The following is a 22,648-nucleotide window of genomic DNA, read 5'->3' as shown; positions in this document are numbered from 1 at the left end:
CATTCGTTGCTAGGGTCACCATAATGAAAACCCCACATACGAGGTGGCTTTAAACAAGATTTAAACCATTTCTCAAGATTCTGGTCTACAGTCAGCATCACCGTGGTTTATCCGATGTGGCCGCTTGTCTGTAGATGAATGGATATTACTGTGTTCTTACATCTCTTGTGTCCCTATGTGTCCAAGCCTTCTCTTCTCTGATTCAGGATGACTGAATCATACAGAGCCTGCTGCTTTAATGACTTTATCTTGACTTAACCAAGGCCCTTATCTTCCTTTAAAGTCCCTATCTTCCAAATACACTCACAATTGAGGAATTGGAGATTAGAGATTTAGCACATGAATTTCAAGGGTCACAATTCAGTTCATAACAGGGACCAAAAATATGTTTAATAGTTACAAGATTATTGGGAGATGAAACTGGAAGATTATATTAGGACTAGACAGGTAATTAAAAATTTTGGCCTAGATTTTGTTGTGAGGGATCCACCAGAGAATATCAATTGGACATGGGTTCAGGCCAACAGAAAACTTTAATTAGCCAGTCTGTGACTACACTGGATGCTTGGGACCTGAGTACAGTCCCAAGCCTTTCTCAGGGTGGGCTTTCAAGCACAAATCCACACCCTGACTTGACATATCTCAGTTAGCAAGAACAGTTAGCCAGAAGGGAAACTTCAGGAGCCATAATGCAAGGTCAATACATTTAGGGCCTTTCTGAGAGCCATGGACTTTGAGTGGATTGGGTCTTTGTTTTCATGTTGGCAGATGTTGCTACCTATGCACTGGGTTCCCAGGCCTGATGGAACATCTCTCACACTGTCAGCCCTGCTGAGGTCTGGGGACCTGTTATAGTTTCACTCCTGTAGTAGCAAAGGGGACAGTGTAGATATTTAATGATTAGGCTGGTATGACACAGTGCTGAACCAACAGTAAGCTGCAGTAAGAAGAACTGGCTAGAACTGCTGTTGTAGGATCAGTCTACACTGGTACTAATGAAGGCTGAACTAGAGAATGGAAAGACTGAGGCCAATGGGTCATGAAAATACTTGCACATCAGTGCTTAATGCACAGTGCTCTTCACAAGGGCAAGCAGGTGCCCAACAACAGAGGAATGGGTGAAGAAATGTGGCATAGAGACACAATGAAATTGTTCTCAGTATGAAGACCAAACTTACGCCACTTGCTGGTAAGTGGGTTTAAGTAAAATTAATAATGCTAAGGAAATTATGCCAGTCTCAGGAAGACAAATACCATGTTTTCTCTCATGAATAGTTCCTATATTTCAAATAGGTAAAATCATGTATGTATATATGAAACTAGTGGCAAGACTGTCTAGGATAAGGGGGACTAATGGGAGAGGGGAAGTGGAAGAAAGGAAAAAGATGTGCATAAGAGGGAATATACTCAATGTGTGATATATACTGTATGAAAATATCCCCATGTAAGACAGTATATTATAGTGTAATATATACTGTAGAAAATATCCTCATGTAAGACAGTATATTATAGTATAATATATACTGTAGAAAATATCCTCATGTAAGACAGTATATTATAGTGTAATATATACTGTATGAAAATATCTTCATGTAAGACAGTATAGTATAGTATAATATATACTGTAGAAAATATCCTCATGTAAGAGTATAGTATAGTGTAATATATACAGTATGAAAATATCCCCATGTAAGACAGTATATTATAGTGTAATATATACTGTAGAAAATATCCCCATGTAACACAGTATAGTGTAATATATACTGTATGAAAATATCCTCATGTAAGACAGTATAGTATAGTATAATATATACTGTAGAAAATATCCCCATGTAACACAGTATAGTATAGTGAATACATGCAGTGCATTTTTAAAAACCAGTTTCACAGAAAGGACACAAAGGTCAAGTAGATTGGATCAATGGACATTCAAGGTCCTGTGTGTGGCTGAGGGTCAGAAGCTTAAAAGGTTCACCGAGACCCCAGAGTAGACAGAATCTTATAAATACCCTCCAAACTGCCCAGAGATCTTAGACAAGAGTCATGGCAAGGCAGATTTTTCCAGCTTTGGGTGGAATAGCCTTCCTTTCTTCTCAATTGTCCAGATCTGTAACCTTGCTTCCCAGAGTCAGCTCTCAAATGTGTATTCTAAAGGTATTTTCTAAATACAGTATACATTTGAAGTAAGACATCCAAATACTCAAAGCCAATACTATATTCCCCCTCACCAAAGTTCTACTGATTAAAAATAATAAATTATTACTTTGTGTGTATTGGTGTTTTGTCTACATGCATGCCTGTGCATGTACCCAGTGCCCACAGAGGCCAGAAGAGGGCACCAGGTTTCCCAGGAGTTATAGATAGAGGGCTGTGAGCTACACATGGACACCAGGACTCTGCTGAACCATCTCTCCAGCCTCCTGGTGATTTTTATTGCAATGTTCACTTCTCTACACAATGGCAGACAAGTGACAGAATAAGAACGTGAGGCCAAAGCTTACTAGGGAGTCCGAGATAATGAAGGATGAGAATAATCTGGTCATCAAAACATTAAGGAGTTTGAGGAAACTGACAAAACTCTTGAGTATCTTACAAATGCTCACGACAGTGTAGAAGTAGGAGGTTCAACTTTCAAAAGCAGTCATCTCCAGTCAACATTTGGTTAGCTCCCTGTTCAAAGATTTAGCCCTACCTACACTAATCTTACATAAAACTTAAATTCGTTGTAATTTTACATTTGATTTTAAGCGACACATCAGAGTAAATGGGGGACATTGCAGGGCTTCCCCAGAGACACTTACCTGTTGATTGTTTACATGTGTCTTCACTGTTCTACTAGGAACTGTCACTCATGCACAGGTAGAAGTGCTGAATGCAAGATTAGTTTTAAGTTGATGACAATAAAAGAAAAGCAGGAGACTCATTATGGTTTTATTCAGAAATGTCTTGATTTTAGAGGCAAAAAGCACTAAACTGACCATAACACAACCATTTTCTTATCACAGGAAATAACTCATAGTGCAGGTTAAGATGTGACTTACACGATGGAGATGAGGGGCTGGTGATTATAAGAGCAACTGCTAAGTAAGCTACCTAGAAAGCCAAGCTTCAGGCGTCAGAACGATAGCTTCTTACATTCCACATAGAACTTCCAATGCTGCTCCATTACATGGCACGGCAGAAGCTCTTGATCGCTGATTAGAAGTATTTCTTTTATCTGTAGATAATGAGGGATGATTTGCATCGACTCTCTGGAAGTGCCTGCTAAAATATGCATCAAATTAAAACAAGTCTTTTATAATGTGAGATTAAACATAATCATTTTGTATGCTAAGATCCAGTCAGTCCATATCAGAGCATATTTGACTGGTTTTCTGACTAGGACATTCATCCCTCTGTGCCTAAGACAGACCTACAGACCAAGAACTGTCTGACTTTTGAGAGAGACACACACAGAGAGCAGGGTCGGATAGGGGAGAAGGAGGACAAAGGAGAGAACTGTCTGTAGTCTGAAATTATAGCAGGAAAAGCTTGAACATTTCTGAAGGTAGTTGAATACGGCCTCCTGTCTCTGAATTCCAGGAAGCAGAGAATAAAACAGTGGAGAAGACTGAGATTTTGCATGTGTGCACTTAATACATTACTTGGCATATGACAAACAATAACTTGCTATGATTATGATCACTACTAATTGCTGATTTTGAGATGTTTTAGAATAGAAGACAGATGAGCAATTTTCTAGTCCTTTTTCTACCATACATGTAGAGTGTGGTCTCATGGAAATGACACCACTTCTAGTTCTTTTTTTTTTTTAAAGATTTATTTATTTATTTAATATCAGTACGCTGTAGCTGTCAGACACACCAGAAGAGGGCATCGGATCTCATTACAGATGGTTGTGAGCCACCATGTGGTTGCTGGGATTTGAACTCAGGACCTCTGGAAGAGCAGTCAGGGCTCTTAACCACTGAGCCATCTCTCCAGCCCACTTCTAGTTCTTTTATAAGTGAGAGGCTTCTGTTGCCTCTGTCAGTTGAAATGGTCCATGATGTTTGAGTGAAGGCATACCATATTGGCCATTAATGTTATCCATATCTTATGGATATATTTCCCACAATACCTATCTTTCCCACAATAACTTGCCTCTTTATGACTGTCTTTTCACCTTACTTGGCTTATGTTCTTTGGGTTACTTGTCCTCAATTCTTCATTCATTTACATCTGTGCCAATTAGTAGGCACTGACCCAATGATAGGAACATATCCATTCAGAGGGAGGTGAGAGACAATGAGATTTCAATTGACTCTTAGGAGAAAGTCACATCTAAATCTTCCTTTTCTAGCTTGAATCAATTAGCAAACAGCCTTGGGTAATGATGTGAGAGGCTCAAAGTCTTGGCTCACACTGGTGAACTCAGTTTTATTCTTCCCTCACCCATATACACTGCATGGCATCCATTTTTAAAAGCACTCCCACTCTGGCTGTACAAAATAAAGCTACTGTTTTCACTGATGCCTTTCTGATTACTGTCTAGTATGAGCATCCTGCACATGGACTTACTGCCCTTTATAATATCTAGACCTAGGAGTTACCTATTAAAGCTTCTGTTGGCAATGATGCATTAGCAACCATTAGCAACCCAGACTATGGTGTTGATTAGGTCAGGAATTTAATCTGTATATGGATCAAAATTCTGCTTTCAAACTGTATTCCTCAGCTCACTGGGCACGATAGTGCAATGCTTAGTTAATTCTGGTGCTCCAAGAGGGGGAAGTTTATTGTATGTCTTGTTAACCAGAGACTTACTGCAGCTTCACTCAAGAACAGTTTCAGGGACTCTCTGTCTGTAGTTCCTATTCTATGGAAAATAAATTAAAAGGGATTTTTATCTTTTTTTTTTGAGATGAGATCCCACTATATTGTTCAGGTTAATCTTGATTTTAGGGTTCAATTGAGACTCCTGCCTTGTCTCCCAAGTAGCTAGGACTATGGACACGAACCGCTCACAACCAGTTTATAAGGGTTTTGAGATGGTTCACTACTATTACTATTTACTTGGGAATGTTTTGATAACAGTGCATATGTAATCCTTGAGCAGTGTACTGAAATAAATGCCAGAGCAGATTTAAGTTTTCATTATTGATTCCTATAATATTATTTAAGACTGAAAGCAAAACCCACAAGTCCATATTGCTTAATTCAAATATAACTGAAATGATTCTTTGGAAAACTGTTAGGAAGAAGGGATCACTGGGGGAAGCAGGGATCTGCTGACACACCAAACTCGGGGATTCCCACTCTGACTATACATGTAGCTGCAAAGAGGCAGAGCAGGAAGGCCCCAGCTGAGAGGGTCCATACCAATGCTGATGCACAATGCCCTACCATTCCTATGTCCAAAGGAGACAGGCCAAGACTCATTTATAGTCTCAAGTTCTTCACAACTGGTTCAACTTGTAACATTCTTGGCTTGTTACTTTGTTTGTTTATTATTTTTTTTAAATTCAGTTCTCAGAAAGGCCTACTGCTTCAATTTTTAGTGTAAAGTTCCTTGTACTTTGTGAAATTATCCAGCATAATTTACTCTGTCTAAATTTTTATTTTCTCTGTATACAGTGTATGGATTGAATATGAAACGCTCTTCACAGGCTCAAAGTTTAATAGTCTGGGATGCTGTAGAAACTGCAGCAGGTTGGCTGTGATGAGAAGTCCTCATGGAGGGCAGGCCCCTGGGCAGTATTATCCATGGCTATCCCTCTCCTGCCTGTTGTTTCTTGCTCACCTTAAAGTCAACATTTCTGGCAACATGGTGTTTTGCTAAATCAAGGGAATCAAATAACCATGACTTTGAAACTGAATCAAAAGAAAACTTTACTTCCCTAAGTTTTCTCTCAGGTATTTTATTTCAATAACATTAAAAGCAATTGACACATTTTTGCTACCTAAAAAGGACTTTTGCCAGAAACTATTGGTTACTTTTTGGCTTTTTCTTCTGTCAGCTGAGCAAACACTTGCTGTATCTTTAGGTTAGTTCATGATCTCACACTGTAATGAATATCTAGCCGTCACAAGTGAAACTCTAGGCATTAGGATGGAAAGCCAGAGCAACATGAAAGCCTTGTGCCTAACGAACGTCCTACCAGAACTGTGGCATACATTTCACTGGCCAGAATTAAAGTTTTCCATATAACATATTGGCAAGTGTTACAGTGACGTTCTAAAATACCTCAGACAATATTCCTTTTCTTATACATGATTAACTTAATGTTGAGGTACTTTGAATACATTGGCACTATACCGGCAGGAAATGTGTGTGTGTGTGTGTGTGTGTGTGTGTGTGTGTGTGTATCTCCACTGTTTTGAGACAGGTTCTCACTGTGTAGTCCAGTCTGGTTTTGAGTCTGTAATCCTCCTGCCTTAGTTTCTTGAGTGCTGGAATTATATATATGCTCTATTACATCTGGCTTAAAGAAGTCTTAAAATGGCCAGATTAAACATTTTAAATGATATTATTTTCATGATTTAAGATTCTTTTTTATATTATTTGTGACTATTGGGAAAGGCGTCATTTCCCAAATTTCTTTCTCATCCAGCTTATCCTTTGAGTAGAGGAAGGCTATCAATTTATTTGAGTTAATTTTATACCCCTACATTTTGTTGTTTATCAGCTGTAGTTCTCTGGTGGAATTTTGGGGTCATATAAGTATACTACCATATAATCTATCTACAAATAGTGATATTTTGACTTCTTCCTTTTCAATTTGTATCCCTTTAACCTTCTTTTGTTGTCTAATTGCTCTGGCTAGGACTTTGAGTACTATACTGAATAGGTAGGGAAAGAATGGGCAGCCTTGTCTAGTCCCTGATTTTAGTGGGAGTGCTTCAAGTTTCTCTCCATTTAGTTTGATGTTAGCTACTGGTTTGCTGTATATTGTTTTTACTATGTTTAGGTATGGGCCTCAAATTCCTGATCTTTCCAGGACTTTTACCATGAAAGGGTATTGAATTTTGTCAAATGGTTTCTCAGCATCTAATGAGATAATCAGGTGGCTTTTTTCTTTCAGTTTGTTTATATAGTGGATTACACTGATGAATTTCCATATATTGAATCATACCTGCATCCATGGGATGAAGCCTACTTGGTCATGATGGATGATCGTTTTGATGTGTTCTTGGATTCAGTTTTCATAATTTTATTGAGTATTTGTGCATTGATATTCATAAGGGAAATTGATCTAAGGTTCTCTTTCTTTGCTGGGTCTTTGTGTGGTTTATTGATAAGCATAATTGTGGCTTCACAGACTGGTAGTATTCCTTCTGTTTCTGCTTTGTGGAATAGTTTGAAGAGTATTGCTATGAGGTCTTCTTTGAAGGTCTGATACAGTTTGGCACTAAACCCATCTGGTCCTGGGCCATTTTGATTGGGAGACTTTTAATGACTGCTTCTACTTCTTTAGGGGTTATTGGACTGTCTAGACAGTTTATCTGATCCTGATATAACTTTGGTACCTGGTATCTGTCTAGAAAACTGTCCATTTCATCCAGATTTTCCCATTTTGTTGAGTAGTCACAGATAATATAAAATACTTTGGTATAACTCTAACCAAGCAAGTGGAAGATCTGTATGACAAGAACTTCAAGTCTCTGAAGAAAGAAATTGAAGAAGACCTCAGAAGATGGAAAGATCTCCCATGCTCATGGATTGTCAGGATTAATATAGTAAAAATGGCCATCTCACCAAAAGCAACCTACAGATTCAATGCAATCCCCATCAAAATTCCAACTCAATTCTTCACAGAGTTAGAAAGAGAAATTTGCAAGTTCATTTGGAATAACAAAAAACCCAGGATAGTGAAAACTATTCTCAACAATAAAAGAACTTCTGGGGAAATCACCATCGTGACCTCAAGCTGTATTACGGAGCAATAGTGATAAAAACTGTATGGTATTGGTACAGAGACAGGCAGGTAGATCAGTGGAATAGAATTGAACAGCTACACATCTGTGGTAACTTGATCTTTTGACAAAGCAGCTAAAATCATCCAGTGGAAAAAAGATAGCATTTTCAACAAATGGTGCTGGTTCAACTGGAGGTCAGCATGTAGGGCAGGCAAATTGATCCATTCTTATTGCCTTTACAAAGCTCAAGTCCAAATGGTTCAAGGATCTCCACATAACCAGATACACTCAAACTAATAGAAGAGAAAGAGGGGAAGGGACTCAAACACACGGGCACAGAAAAAAAAATTTCCTGAAAAGAACACCAATGGGGTGGTCCAGACACCGCCCAGATTTGAAGGGACCTGGTCAACAGCTCCCTGTACCCAAATCCCGTGGGAGGGAGAGCTAAACCTTCAGAGGGGCAGACACGCCTGGGAAGCCAGGCCCACATTTCTGCTTCTAGAGGAAAACACCTAACGCCATCTGGGACCCCTGTGCACAGGGACCCGAGAAAAGGCAGGGCAGCCACTTCTGGTTGCCTCCCTCATGAAGAGCTGAAACGCATCCCCCCAGGAGCAACTTCAGGCCTGAGACCAGAGGTAAGACCAACTTTTCTGCTCCAACTGACCTGCCTGGTAGACTCAGGACACACGCCCACAGGAAGAGTTGAAAGCCAGGAGACAGGAACGACTACATGCCTGAAAGCAGAACACTCTGTTCCCATAACTGGCTGAAAGAGAACAGGAAAACAGGTCTACAGCACTCCTGACACACAGGCCTATAGGATGGTCTAGCCAATGTCAGAAATAGCAGAACAAGGTAACACCAGAGACAACCTGATGGTGAGAGGCAAGTGCAAGAACCCAAGCAACAGAAACCAAGACTACATGGCATGATTTGAGCCCAATTCTCCCACCAAAGCAAACACTGAATATCCAAACACACCAGAAAAGCAAGATCTTGGTTTGAATCACATTTGATCATGATGACGGAGGACTTCAAGAAAGACATAATGAACTCCCTTAGAGAAATGCAGGAAAACACAAGTAAACAAGTAGAAGCCCTTAGAGAGGAAACACAAAAATCCCTGAAAGAATTTCAAGAAAACACAATCAAATAGGTGAAGGAATTAAAAACAGAAATAGAGGCAATAAAGAAAGCACAAAGGGAGACAACCCTGGATATAGAAAAACAAAGGGAAGAGACAAGGAGTCATAGATACAAGCATCACCAACAGAATACAAGAGACAGAAGAGAGAATCTCAGGAGCAGAAGACTCCATAGAAATCATCAACACAACTGTCAAAGATAATATAAAATGAAAAAAGCTACTGGCTAGTAGCTTTTTCCTCCATAGAGGAAATCCAGGACTCAATGAGAAGATCAAACCTAAGGATAATAGGTATAGAAGAGAGTGAAGACTCCCAACTCAAAGGACCAGTAAATATCTTCAACAAAATCATAGAAGAAAACTTCCCTAACCTAAAGAAAGAGATGCCCATAAACATACAAAAAGCCTACAGAACTCCAAATAGATTGGACCAGAAAAGAAACTCCTCCATTCACATACTAGTCAAAACACCAAATACACAAAACAAAGAAAGAATATTAAAAGCAGTAAGGGAAAAATGTCAAGTAACATATAAAGGCAGACCCAACAGAATTACACCAGACTTCTCACCAGAGACTATGAAAGCCAGAAGATCCTGGACAGATGTCATACAGACCCTAAGAGAACACAAATGCCAGCCCAGGTTACTGTATCCTGCAAAACTCTCAATTAATATAGATGGAGAAACCAAGATATTCCATGACAAAACTAAATTTATATCTTTCTACAAATCCATCCCTACAAAGGACAATAAATGGTAAAGCCCAACACAAGGAGGCAAGCTATACCCTAGAAAAAGCAAGAAACTAATCATTTTGCAACAAAACAAAGAGAACACAAGAACACAAACATCTCACCTCCAAATACGAATATAACAGGAAGCAATAATCACTATTCCTTAATATCTCTCAACATCAGTGGTCTCAACTCCCCAATAAAAAGACACAGATTAACAAACTGGATACGCAATGAAGACCCTGCATTCTGCTGCCTACAGGAAACACACCTCAGAGACAAAGACAGACACTACCTCAGAGTGAAAGGCTGGAAAACAACTTTCCAAGCAAATGGTCTGAAGAAGCAAGTTGGAGTAGCCATTTGAATATAGAATAAAATCGATTTTTAACCAAAAGTCATCAAAAAAGATAAGGAAGGACACTTCACATTCATCAAAGGAAAAATCCACCAAGATGAACTCTCAATCCTAAATATCTATGCTCCAAGTACAAGAGCACCTACATACATAAAAGAAACCTTACTAAAGCTCAAAGCACACATTGCACCTCACACAATAATAGTAGGAGATTTCAACACCCCACTCTCATCAATGGACAGATCATGAAAACAGAAATTAAACAGGGACATAGACAGACTAAGAGAAGTCATGAACCAAATGGACTTAACAGATATTTATAGAACATTCTATCCTAAAACAAAAAGATATACCTTCTTCTCACCACCTCACGGCACTTTCTCCAAAATTGACCATATAATCGGTCATAAAACAGGCCTCAACAGATACAGAAAGATAGAAATAATCCCATGCATCCTATCAGACCATCACGGGCTAAAGCTGGTCTTCAATAACAATAAGGGAAGAACGCCCACATATACATGGAATTGAACAATGAGTAGACTCAATGATAAGCTGGTCAAGGAAGAAATAAAGAAAGAAATTAAAGACTTCTTAGAATTTAATGAAAATGAAGGTAAAACATACCCAAACTTATGGGACACAATGAAAGCTGGGCTAAGAGGAAAACTCATAGCTCTGAGTGCCTACAGAAAGAAACAGGAGACAGCATATGTCAGCAGCCTGACAGCACACCTAAAAGCTCTAGAACAAAAAGAAGCACATACACCCAGGAGGAGTAGAAGGCAGGAAATAATCAAACTCAGAGCTGAAATCAACCAAGTAGAAACAAAAAGGACTATACAAAGAAGCAACAGAACCAAAAGCTGGTTCTTTGAGAAAATAAAAAAGATAGATAAACCCTTAGCCAGACTAACGAGAGGACACAGAGTGTCCAAATTAACAAAATCAGAAATGAAAAGGGAGACATAACAACAGAATCAGAGGAAATTAAAAAAAAACATCAGATCCTACTACAAAAACCTATATTCAACAAAACTTGAAAATCTGGAGGAAACGGACAATTTCCTAGATAGATACCAGGTACCGAAGATAAATCAGGAACAAATAAACCATTTAAACAACCCCATAACTCCTAAGGAAATAGAAGCAGTCACTAAAAGTCTCCCAACCAAAAGGAGCCCAGGTCCAGATGGGTTCAGTGCAGAATTCTATCAGACCTTCATAGAAGACCTCATACCAATACTATTCAAACTATTCCACAAAATTGAAACAGATGGAGTGCTACCGAATGCCTTCTTTGAAGGCACAATTACTCTTATACCTAAACCACACAAAGACTCAACAAAGAAAGAGAACTTCAGACCAATTTCCCTTAAGAATATCGACACAAAAATACTCAAGAAAATTCTTGCAAACCGAATCCAAGAGCACATCAAAACAATCATCCATCATGATCAAGTAGGCTTCATCCCAGGCACGCAGGAATTATTTAATATATGGAAAGCTATCAACGTAAACCACTATAGAAACAAACTGAAAGATAAAAACCACATGATCATTTCATTGGATGCTGAGAAAGCATTTGACAAAATTCAACACCCTTTCATGATAAAAGTCCTGGAAAGAATAGGAATTCAAGGCCCATACCTAAACATAGTAAAAGCCATATACAGCAAACCAGTAGCTAATATTAAACTAAATGGAGAGAAACGTGAAGCAATCCAACTAAAATCAGGGACTAGACAAGGCTGCCCACTCTCTCCCTACTTATTCAATATAGTTCTGGAAACTCTAGCCAGAGCAAGCAGACAACAAAAGGAGATCAAAGGGATACAGATTGGAAAAGAAGAAGTCAAAATATCACTATTTGCAGATGATATGATAGTATATTTAAGTGATCCCAAAAGTTCCAGCAGAGAACTACTAAATCTGATAAACACCTTCAGCAAAGTGGCTGGGTATAATATTAACTCAAATAAATCAGTAGCCTTCCTCTACACAAAAGAGAAACAAGCTGAGAAAGAAATTAGGGAAACAACACCCTTCATAATAGTTCCAAATAATATAAAATACCTTAGTGTGACTCTAACCAAGCAAGTGAAAGATCTGTATGCTAAGAACTTCAAGTCTCTGAAGAAAGAAATTGAAGAAGATCTCAGAAGATGGAAAGATCTCCCATGCTCATGGATTAGCAGGATTAATATAGTAAAAATGGCCATTTTATCAAAAGTGATCTACATATTGAATGCAATCCCCATCAAAATTCCAACCCAATTCTTCATAGAGTTAGACAGAACAATTTGAAAATTCATCTGGAATAACAAAAACCCACAATAACTAAAACTATCCTCAACAATAAAAGGACTTCAGGGGGAATCACTATCCCTGAACTCAAGCAGTGTTACAGAGCAATAGTGATAAAAACTGCATAGTATTGATACAGAGACAGGCAGATAGACCAGTGGAATAGAATTGAATGCCCAGAAATGAACCCACACACCTATGGTCACTTGATTTTTGACAAAGGCGCCAAAACCATCCAATGGAAAAAAGATAGCATTTTCAGCAAATGGTGCTGGTTCAACTGGAGGTCAACATGTAGAAGAATACAGATTCATCCATTCTTATTACCCTGTACAAAGCTTAAGTCCAGGTTTATCAAGGACCTCCAAGTGGATCAAACCAGATACACTCAAACTAATAGAAGAAAAAGTGGGGAAGCATCTCAAACACATGGGCACTAGAGAAAATTTCCTGAACAAAACACCAATGGCTTATGCTCTAAGATCAAGAATCGACAAATGGGATCTCATAAAACTGCAAAGCTTCTGTAAGGCAAAGGATACTGTGGTTAGGACAAAACAGCAACCAACAGATTGGGAAAAGATCTTTACCAATCCTACAACTGATAGAGGGCTAATATCCAAAATATACCAAGAACTCAAGAAGTTAGACCGCAGGTAGACACTTGCTCCACTATGTTCATCGCAGCCTTATTTATAATAGCCAGAAGCTGGAAAGAACCCAGATGCCCTTCAACAGAGGAATGGATACAGAAAATGTGGTACATCTACACAATGGAATACTACCCAGCTAGCAAAAACAATAACTTCATTAAATTCTTAGGCAAATGAATAGAACATGAAAATGTCATCCTGTGTGAGGTAATCCAATCACAAAAGTACACACATGATATGCACACACTTGTAAGTGGATATTAGCCCAAAAGCTCACAATACCCAAGATATAATTCACAGACCACATGAAGCTCAGGAAGAAGGAAGACCAAAGCGTGAATTCTTCAGTCCTTCTTAGGAGGGGAAACAAAATACTCACAGGAGGAAATACAGGGACAAAGTGTAGAGCAGAGACTGAAGAAAAGGCCATCCAGAGACTGCCACACCTACATACAGTATCCATCCTACATGCAGTCACCAAACCCAGACACTATTATTGATGCGAAGAAGTGCACGCTGACAGAAGCCTGATATAGCTGTTTCCTGAGAGGTTCTGCCAGATCCTGACTTATACAGAGGCAGATGCTCTCAGCCAACTATTGAACTGAACACAGGGTTCCCAATGGAGGAGTTAGAGAAAGAACTGAAGTAGCTAAAAGGGTTTGCAACCCCATAAGAACAACAATATCAACCAAACAGATACCCCAGACTCCCAGGCAATAAACCACCTAGGAAAGAGTACACATGGTTCCAGCCGCACACATAGCAGAGGTTGGCCTTACTGGGCATCAGTGGGAGGAGAGGCTCTTGGTCCTATGAAGGCTGGATGGCCCAGTGTAGAGAAATTCCAGGGAGAGGAGGTGGGAGGGAGTGGGTGGGTGCGTGTGGGAGCACTCTCATAGAAGCTGGGGGATGGAGGATGGGATAGCAGGTTTCCTGAGGGGAAAGTGGGAAAGGAGATACCATTTGAAATGTAAATAAAGAATATATTCAATAAAAAAAGAAGAGAATTCACTTAAAAATTGTATAAATTCATTCTCTTTTTTGCAGGACTTTAATAAAAAGTAGTCTTATAGTTCTAAAGAAAAGATTCTTTTCATAATCTGAGTCAACTATGATACATACATGCATGCATTCATATACACAATGCATGCAAATGGCATTGAGGAAGAGGCTGTTGGTTAAAATGTTAGATGTTATGTGCTTCTGTAAGTTTAGAAGGGAATGGTGAACAAAGCTGAAGAGACTTCATGTTTTCTTCCTCCTGAAGAGGTGGAGGGAATATGGCAGCAAAGGTGAGCACCCTTTCATTCATCTCTGGCTGAGAAACAGGAAGGGCTACTGCCTCTACCTACTGCACAGTTGGGAACAGCAATCCTTCATGAGAGACGTGATGCTAAGTGGGCAGGCCAGGTGGACCAGCGGGTGAAGGCGCTGGTCTGATCTGATCTGAGGACCTGAATCTGACCCTCTGAACCATGTGGCAGATGGAGGCAACTCATTGCTGCAAGTTGCTCACTGATCACCACATGCACACGGTGGCACAAATGTATGTGCACGCACATATACACATGATGAGTAGATATTACATGATGTAACAGTAATTAATTAAAGTTGGATTTACCATTTGTTGAATTCCTTACCTCAAATTCTATTATAGTCTTTGAGCTTTTGACATCCCTATTTATTAAGATCATCGAACTAAATATGGTTTTAAAACAGAGTCCTTGGGATAATACACTAATTTATCCATACATTCAGTGGGTATTTATTGGGAACTATGGTATGGTGAGCATTGTGGATTGTATGAACTAAGACCCTATTAAAATCCCTTTGAATTCAAAGACCTCATCGATGTCTTAGGAGTATAAAAGCAATTATTTACAAGGAATGACAGGTAAAAGGTCTGAGCTTGTATTGGCAGTGTTAAGCTCTATGTACACCTATAAAAGGCACACAACCTCTCCCACATTTTACTTTCTTAAACAGCAGTTTACATGGCTTTTCTACTGAGTCATGGAAGCGGCACACTTCTAATATTAAAGGGACATCACTAAGTTTTTCGAGATTAGATAAGCTTTGCTCATACCTAAATACATGGTCTTCCGATGACTAACAAATATAAATTGCTCTTTCTAACTCCCCCTATTTTCCCTCTCTCCAAAACACTCTTCAAAGACTTGTCACTGGAAACAGAAGAGAGCAGATTTTGCCTCTGGTCTGGGCTGGGCTCCTGAAGTCCCCACAAGGGTTAGTCTAGTCTCTTCTCTACAGGGTCAGAGTCCTGGCTTTATTTCCTAACTTATTGAGATGTAGAAGGAAGGAGAAAGAGTCTCTCACGAATGCCTCTCTTTAAGTTGGGTCGGGTGCTTTGTATTTTTCTACTTTATACTGTTAGCTACCATAAAACAGGGACACAAGAGTCCTAATCATGGAAGTTGAAAAGAAACTGCCATGGCAGCCTATTTAGCACGCTAGCAAGGGTCTTCCTGTGGATTCATAGGCTTAGACCAGGTAGCAAAACATGGGATGGTGCCCGGTACCTCTATACCTTTCAAATTGGCACATAATCATTGAAATTATCTGAAGGAAAGAAAAATCAGGAGTTTTTCTGGGGGGAGAGAAATTAATAGTAAAAACATGTTTATAGTATAGGCAACAGGGGAGAAATCTGGGAGGTGGGTGGCTTTCGTGACACGAGGAAGAATATACAGTTTTTGTTTGACTTCCATTTAGAAACTAGGAGGAGAATGGATTGCTCAACTTTCCTGTAAATGGTGATGGGTATGATGTATGTGTATGTGTGGGGTAGGGTACAGGCGTGGAGAGAGAGGGGAGGGAAGATAAGCCAGCACATGCACAGAGAGACATGGCACAGCCATTTTTTTTTAGAGAGTTATGAAACTATCTTTTGCATAAGAAATGAAATACTACTACTCATTCAAGATCTACAGTCAGGCTGTAATATGAGTCATTAAAAATGATGAGTTACTAGGCCTGACTCCATGGTTTGATTAAATGGATCTACTATCATCAGGGTGAGCATGCTGGCTATTTTCTGTCTACTTGACAAAAATTAGTCACCTCAAAAGAAAGAACCTCAGCTGAGGAATCACTTTCATTACACTGGCCTAGAGGCATGTCTGTGGGGCACTTCCTATATTATTCACTGATGTGGGCGGGCCTTGCCCATTGTGGGCTGTGACTCTTGTGGGGCATGGTGGACTGAGACTGTATAAGCAAGTGGGTTGAGCCAGTCATAGAAAGCAAGCCAGTAAACAACCTTCCTCTTTGGTCTCTCCTTCAGTTCTTGCCTCTAGGTTTTGTCTTGGGTTGCTTGGTAGAGGACTATAACTGTAAGCCAAACAAAACAAACCAAGCCAAACCCTTTCCTCCCTTGTACTGCTTTTGCTCACTGTTTATCACAGCCACAGAGAAGCAAACGAGGACAGTTTAGACCAATCACCATGGATTACTGTAAGGACTCCTCGGTTTCCATGCCTTTAACTTCCCCATGTTCAGCGATCTGATCTCCCAGACCAAGATTCTCCCAAGTGCTGAAAGCTGTCTTTACAAAACTGGAAGAAGCCATCTACCATGACGAGGGGTTTGTCTCAGTTGGGTTTCTATTGCTGCAATAAAACACTATGACCAAATGCAACGTGGGAAGGGAAGGGTTTATTTGGCTCATACTTCCATAATGCTGTTCATCACTGAAGGAAGTCAGGACAGGAACTCAAGCAGGGCAGGACCTGGAGGCAGGAGCTGGCACAGAGGCCGTGGAGAGGTGCTGCTTGTTGGCTTGCTCTATGGGTTGCTCAGCTTGCTTTTGTATAGAATCCAGGACCACCAGCCCAAAGATACCACCACATACAATGAGCTGGGCCCTCCCCCATCAATCACTAATCAAGAAAATGCCCTACAACTATGGAGGCATTTTCTCAAGTGATTCCCTCTTCTAAGATGACTTTAGCTTGTTTTGAGTTGACACCAAATTTGCCAGCCCAGTATTTTTTTTAAAGACAGGATTCTAAGAAGTTAAGGTGGATTAGGATTAAGAATAAGTTAGAGAAGAGAAGTAGTTTGAATTATGGAGCCCTATTATAAGAAAATTAATAATCCCAGGGAATCCTGGTAGGACAACAGGAGTCCTGTTTGGTTCCTGACCTTATTCATCGCAATATCATCGTTTTCTGTGCAGCATCCCTCTGCCTATATTATCATTAACTGGCATGGCAGAGACACTGAAATAAAAGGAGGGATGCTGTAGCAGAGGAGGGAAATAAATGTTGGTTATATCTAATTCTCGGGATTGTGCTTTGCTCTTTTCAATTAAGTCAAGGTGTGACACTCATTTGTGAGACTGAATCTTTAGATTTTTCAGGATAATATTATTTCCATTTCACAAACAGTATTAGTTTAATAAGCAAAGATTCCTTTTAGTACAAGTTTTCAGGAAATATATGAACATAACAAGTCACTGTGTGATACTTAAAAACCACTCAGTGATTTTAGAATAGATTCAGATAAAGGAATTGATGAAAAAGATGATATCATCTAAAAATTTCCTAGAAGCAACTATGTCTAGGACAATAAACCAACACAACTATTACTGGGGACACGGAAACTTGGAATCTTTGATCATTACTGTGGGAATGTAAAATGGTCCTGATGTTATGGAACAGCCTGGGTATTCTAGAATAAAACCTAGAGTTACTTTACAACAAACCAATTGCATTCCTAGCGATATAGCCACAAGAGCCCAAGACAGGTATTCAACCAACTACATGTGTGTGCATGTTCATCAACAGCACTGTTCACAATACCCTGAAGTGGAAACGGCTCATATGTTCAAATGGTGAATAAATCAACTGTGGCGTTCTCATAGCCTAGTGTTATTCAGTCGTGAAAAGGAACAAAGGATGAGCACATGCTATGACATGGATAATCGTCAAAACCACCGTGCAGATAATAGGAGGCCACAGAGCATCATCCCACTTCTATAACATATTTAGGAGAACAAACCCAAGCTGACAGGAGTCTGATAGAGTTGTCTCCTGAGAGGCTCTGCCAGAGCCTGACAAATACAGAGGCAGATGCTTGCAGGCAACCACTGAACTGAGAACGAGGTGCCCGTTGGAGTAGTTAGAGAAAGGATTGAAGGAGCTGAAGAACATGAGAACAGCAATGCCAACCAACCAGGGCTCCCAGGGACTAAACCAGCATCCAAAGACTATACATGGTCAGACCCATGGCTCCAACTGCATGTGTAGCACAGGATGGCCTTGTTGGGCACCAATGGGAGGAAAAGCCCTTGGTCCTGCCAAGGCTGAACCCCCAGTGTAGGGGAATGTCAGGACAAGGAGGAAGGAAGGCATGGGGGAACACCCTCATAGAAGCAGGGGGAGGGGGAGTGGGATATGGGAAACTGAGAAAGGGGATAACATTTGAAATGTAAATAAAGAAAAATCCAATAAAAGAAGAAGAGGAGGAGGAGGAAGAAGAGGAGGAAGAGGAGGAAGAAGAGGAATAAGAGGAATAAGAGGAAGAAGAGGAGGAGGAGGAGGAAGAGGAGCAGCAGTAGCAGCAGCAGCAGCGGCAGCAGCAGCACATCATCCAGAGAGAAAGCAACTCCTAGGGACTGTGGGAAGGAGAGAAATGGAGTAACTGCTGAAGGAGTACAGGGTTCTTTGAAAATCAAGACAGCATTTTGAAGCTACACAGAGGTGGTATTGTTATACTAAATGCCACTGGATTTTTGTGTTAAAATGGTAATTATAATGACTAATTATGAATTTTACCTAATGGGAAAAGAAGTTAGTACTGTCTCATTAGGCTTGTGTATGTCTGCCCCACAACTACCAACTAGCTTTTGGGCCACGTGTACCTGAGAGGCAAGGCTGGTGCTGCTGAGGTGTGCTACTCGGTTCTGCAGAAACAGGAGGTGCTTCAGAAACATACTTCAAAAGCTCCTTTCCAAGGTATGTTACCTGTGATTTAAAAATCATACAATTTGTAAGAGGCAAATATAATCATTTCCTAAAAAACTGATTTTTGTAAACAATTTGCTTAATAAAACTACAGATCACAGCCATGTCTAACCTGCCACCTTTATTTTTATAAAAATATTTTGTTGGAATATAGTTACATTCTTCTATTTAACATGTCTGACTGCTTTGGGGTTAGAAGAGAATTAAATTCTTGTGGCAGAAGTCATGTATCAGTGATGTCCAAATTGTAATTTACTCTCTCACCTGTATGGGGAAAATCTGCCAGCTTCTGTTTGCCATTAATACCACATGTCTGACAGCTAACAACTATTAATCTAGCACCTGATACTTTGTAACTGAAAGATGAACATTACAACAAAACTAACCATAAAAATAATAGCACTTTTCAGGAAATGAGATATCTAACTAATCACATTGATCACCTAACATTTAGGTCTGTATTTAAAAAATTTTAAATGTGCTTATGAATTTAGATAATATTATTGGCTTAAAAGCTAACAGTTTGAAAATATCTGCATGTAAATGGGAGAGTGGAGGCAGACTTTCAAAGAGCTCTCTACTCTCAGCTACAGACATTCTAGTAAAACACTCCCGGGGGGAGTGTCCATGTGGACAATGTGTCAGGATTCAATCTGAACATTTCTCTCTTCAGAGCATACGTCTGTAACCTCTAAGTGTAAGAATGATACTCCCAATATGCTCCTACAATATCTGTGCTTCTGTTTCTCTCACAGCATTTATCTCACTAAAACGATTTAATGTGTCTTGCTTCCATTAAGTCATGAGGTTTCTGAGAACATGATCTGTGCCTCCTAGTTCCTGCCATTATGGAATGAAAGACTTGCAAGTTCTAGCTCTTCAGTAAGGCTCTTAAATCCCTGTCACAGTTTGTGTGTTTTTAAAGAATTCCCTGCAGTGCTCGTCGGCAGCACATATACTAAAATTGGAACGATACAGAGAAGATTAGCAAGGGCCCTGCGCAAAGAATTACCTGCAGCTTATTAAGTTAGGATTGAAAGGAAAAAGGTGACATGGTTGTTCAGTATATTCTGAGTATTTAATAAATTCTAGCTAAACTGAACAGAGTAACCAGGTAATAGGAGATCTATAAGATGAAGGAACCCTTTGGGCCCAATCATAAATCAAAGTCTGAAGAAAAAAATGGGATAGAACCCATCTTCCCAGTGTGTCAATTCCTCCTTTCTTGTCATAGAATGGAAAGGCCCCATAAATATTACTTGTCAGTTTTCAAAGAACCAACATTAGGAATGATGGGTTTGTATATATTGTCTTGCTCCAAAGCTCGGATTATCCAAGACACAATCCACAGACCACATGAAGCTCAAGAAGGACGACCAAAGTGCAGATGCTTCAGTCCTTCTTAGAAGGGGGAACAAAAATATTCATTGGAGGAAATACAGAGACAAAGTTTGGAGTAGAGACTGAAGGAAAGGCCATTCAGAGACTGCCCCACCTGGGGATCTAGTCAATATACATACAGCCACCAAACCCAGAGGTGCATGCTGACAGGAGCCTGATATAGCTGTTTCCTGAGAGGCTCTGCCAGAGCCTGACAAATACAGAGGTGGATGCTCGCAGCCAAGCATTGAACTGAGAACAGGGTCCCCATTGGAGGAGAGAAAGGATTGAAGGAGCTGAAGGGGTTTGCAACCCCATAAGAACAACAATACCAAGCAACCAGAGCTCCCAGGGACTAAACCACCATCCAAAGAGTACACATGAACAGACTCATGGTTCCAGCTGCAAATGTAGCAGAGGATGGTCTTGTTGGGCACCAATGGGAGGAGAAGCCCTTGATCCTGCCAAGGCTGAACCCCCAGAGTAGGGGAATATCAGGGTGGGGAGGCAGGAAGGGGTGGGTGGAGGAACACTCTCATAGAAGAAGGGGGAGGGGGATGGGATAGGGAGTTTATGGAAACAAGGAAAGGGGATAACATTTGAAATGTAAATTTTAAAAAAATCCAATAAAAAATGTTAAAGAAAATAAAAGAAAGAGAGCAGACTAAGTATGGTTGCACTTATACCTCAGATTTCACTACCATATTTCTACCAGGAAGTGCTGGGTAATTTTAAGGTGGTAGCTACTGTAAAGTGGCGTACACAAGTCATTGGAAGTGAGGCACACACAGCTTTAATGCACTGAACTGGGTGGAACAGTGCATGCCTATTATTAGGACTTCAGAGGCAGAGGAGGAGGATCATTGCCACGTTCAAAGACAGTCTGGCCTACATAATGGTTTTCAGTGCAGCCTAGGTTACAGAATAAGAACTTGTCTAAACAAACAGACAAACAGACAAACAGACAAACAAACAACACCCCCAATGAAAAGCAATCAGAAAATACACTGAATTAAAAAATCTATTTTAAGGGGTTGGGGATTTAGCTCAGTGGTAGAGCGCTTGCCTAGCAAGCGCAAGGCCCTGGGTTCAGTCCCCAGCTCCGAAAAAAAGAAAAAAGAAAAAAAAAATCTATTTTAAAAATGTCATACATTTTATAGATGTTAAACTAGATCTTGTAGTTCCTCAAAACTTTCTGACAGGATAGAGGACTTAATAAAGACAGAACATAATGAGCACGACACATGTGGTCTGGGACTCACTGGCTGATTTATCTTTAATAAAGACTTGTGTAAACTCTATTGACAAAAGCCTTGCCCACCAAGCCCACCAGATCCTTGTAAGACTGAAACAAAGTATGCTTTACTACAATATCTCTTCTTTCTAAAGCCCTGAATTTAAAAAATCATTTTATTGCAATGAACTTACAAATAAAAAATAGCTAGAATATGGTAACCACTCAAACAAGCGCTTGCCTAGTCCCATACTCTACACATCACAGTAATCTTCCGTAGTGAGAATGGCCATTCTGAAGCAAAGGAACTTTGCTCAGGGTTTTAAGCTTTTACTACCAATTAGATTTCTACGGGCTTATCCACAACAAAGAACAGAAAAGCCTATGACAGAGTTGAAACTGGAAAAATAACCAGCTTTATAACTTCTTTCACAACTCATGTGTCTTTTTGCTTGCATCCCATAGCAACACTGAAGATTTCCCCTTTTCAGACTCTTGGGATACGCATTTTTTCCCTTTCTGAGTCCAGGTGAGCTCACATAATAGTATATTCCAAGTCTATTCACTTTGCTGCCAATTTCCTAATTCATGTCTCTCTCCCTTTTGTATATCACCACATTTCCATTACTGAGTTGTCTGTTTGCTGTCATGTGGGATCATTCTACTTCCTTGCTCTCATAAGTAGTGTAGCAGTAAACACGGATATACAAGTGTCTCTACTGGTGGAGACTGCTCAGAGTATATGCCCAGAAGATAGCTGGGATATATGGTATTCTTTTAATTTTTTTGAGGAACTCACATATTGATTTCCACAATGGCTGTATTAACTTGAATTCTCACCAGCAGAGAACAAGGTTCCTCTTTTCTACCTCCTCCCCAACATTAGCTGTCAGATTTTTATAACAATATTCTGATGGAGTAAGGAAACATCTCAAAGTA

At 39.8% G+C, this 22,648-nt stretch overlaps 1 protein-coding gene and 1 pseudogene across 1 annotated transcript in view; one reads left to right on the top strand and one right to left on the bottom strand.

Moving 5' to 3' along the window:
• Nucleotides 1–2,917: 2,917 nt before the first annotated feature.
• The window catches only part of Ankrd31 (ankyrin repeat domain 31), a 148,953-nt gene continuing 129,222 nt past the window's right edge, over nt 2,918–22,648 (bottom strand). The window contains exons 17-18 of the mRNA XM_087639036.1: nt 18,993–19,095; nt 2,918–3,261 (exon numbers count right to left, since the gene is read on the bottom strand). Of these exons, the coding sequence (XP_087495162.1) occupies nt 3,116–3,261; nt 18,993–19,095 (249 nt within the window). The 3' untranslated portion in view covers nt 2,918–3,115. The remainder of the gene's footprint in view (nt 3,262–18,992; nt 19,096–22,648) is intronic.
• On the top strand, nt 20,032–20,132 carry Rnu6-180 (RNA, U6 small nuclear 180; annotated as a pseudogene).

This window comes from Rattus norvegicus, chromosome 2, assembly GCF_021556685.1.
Source record: "Rattus norvegicus strain SHRSP/BbbUtx chromosome 2, alternate assembly SHRSP_T2T, whole genome shotgun sequence".
Classification (NCBI taxonomy): domain Eukaryota; kingdom Metazoa; phylum Chordata; class Mammalia; order Rodentia; family Muridae; genus Rattus; species Rattus norvegicus.
This window is presented reverse-complemented; position numbering and strand designations above follow the sequence as displayed.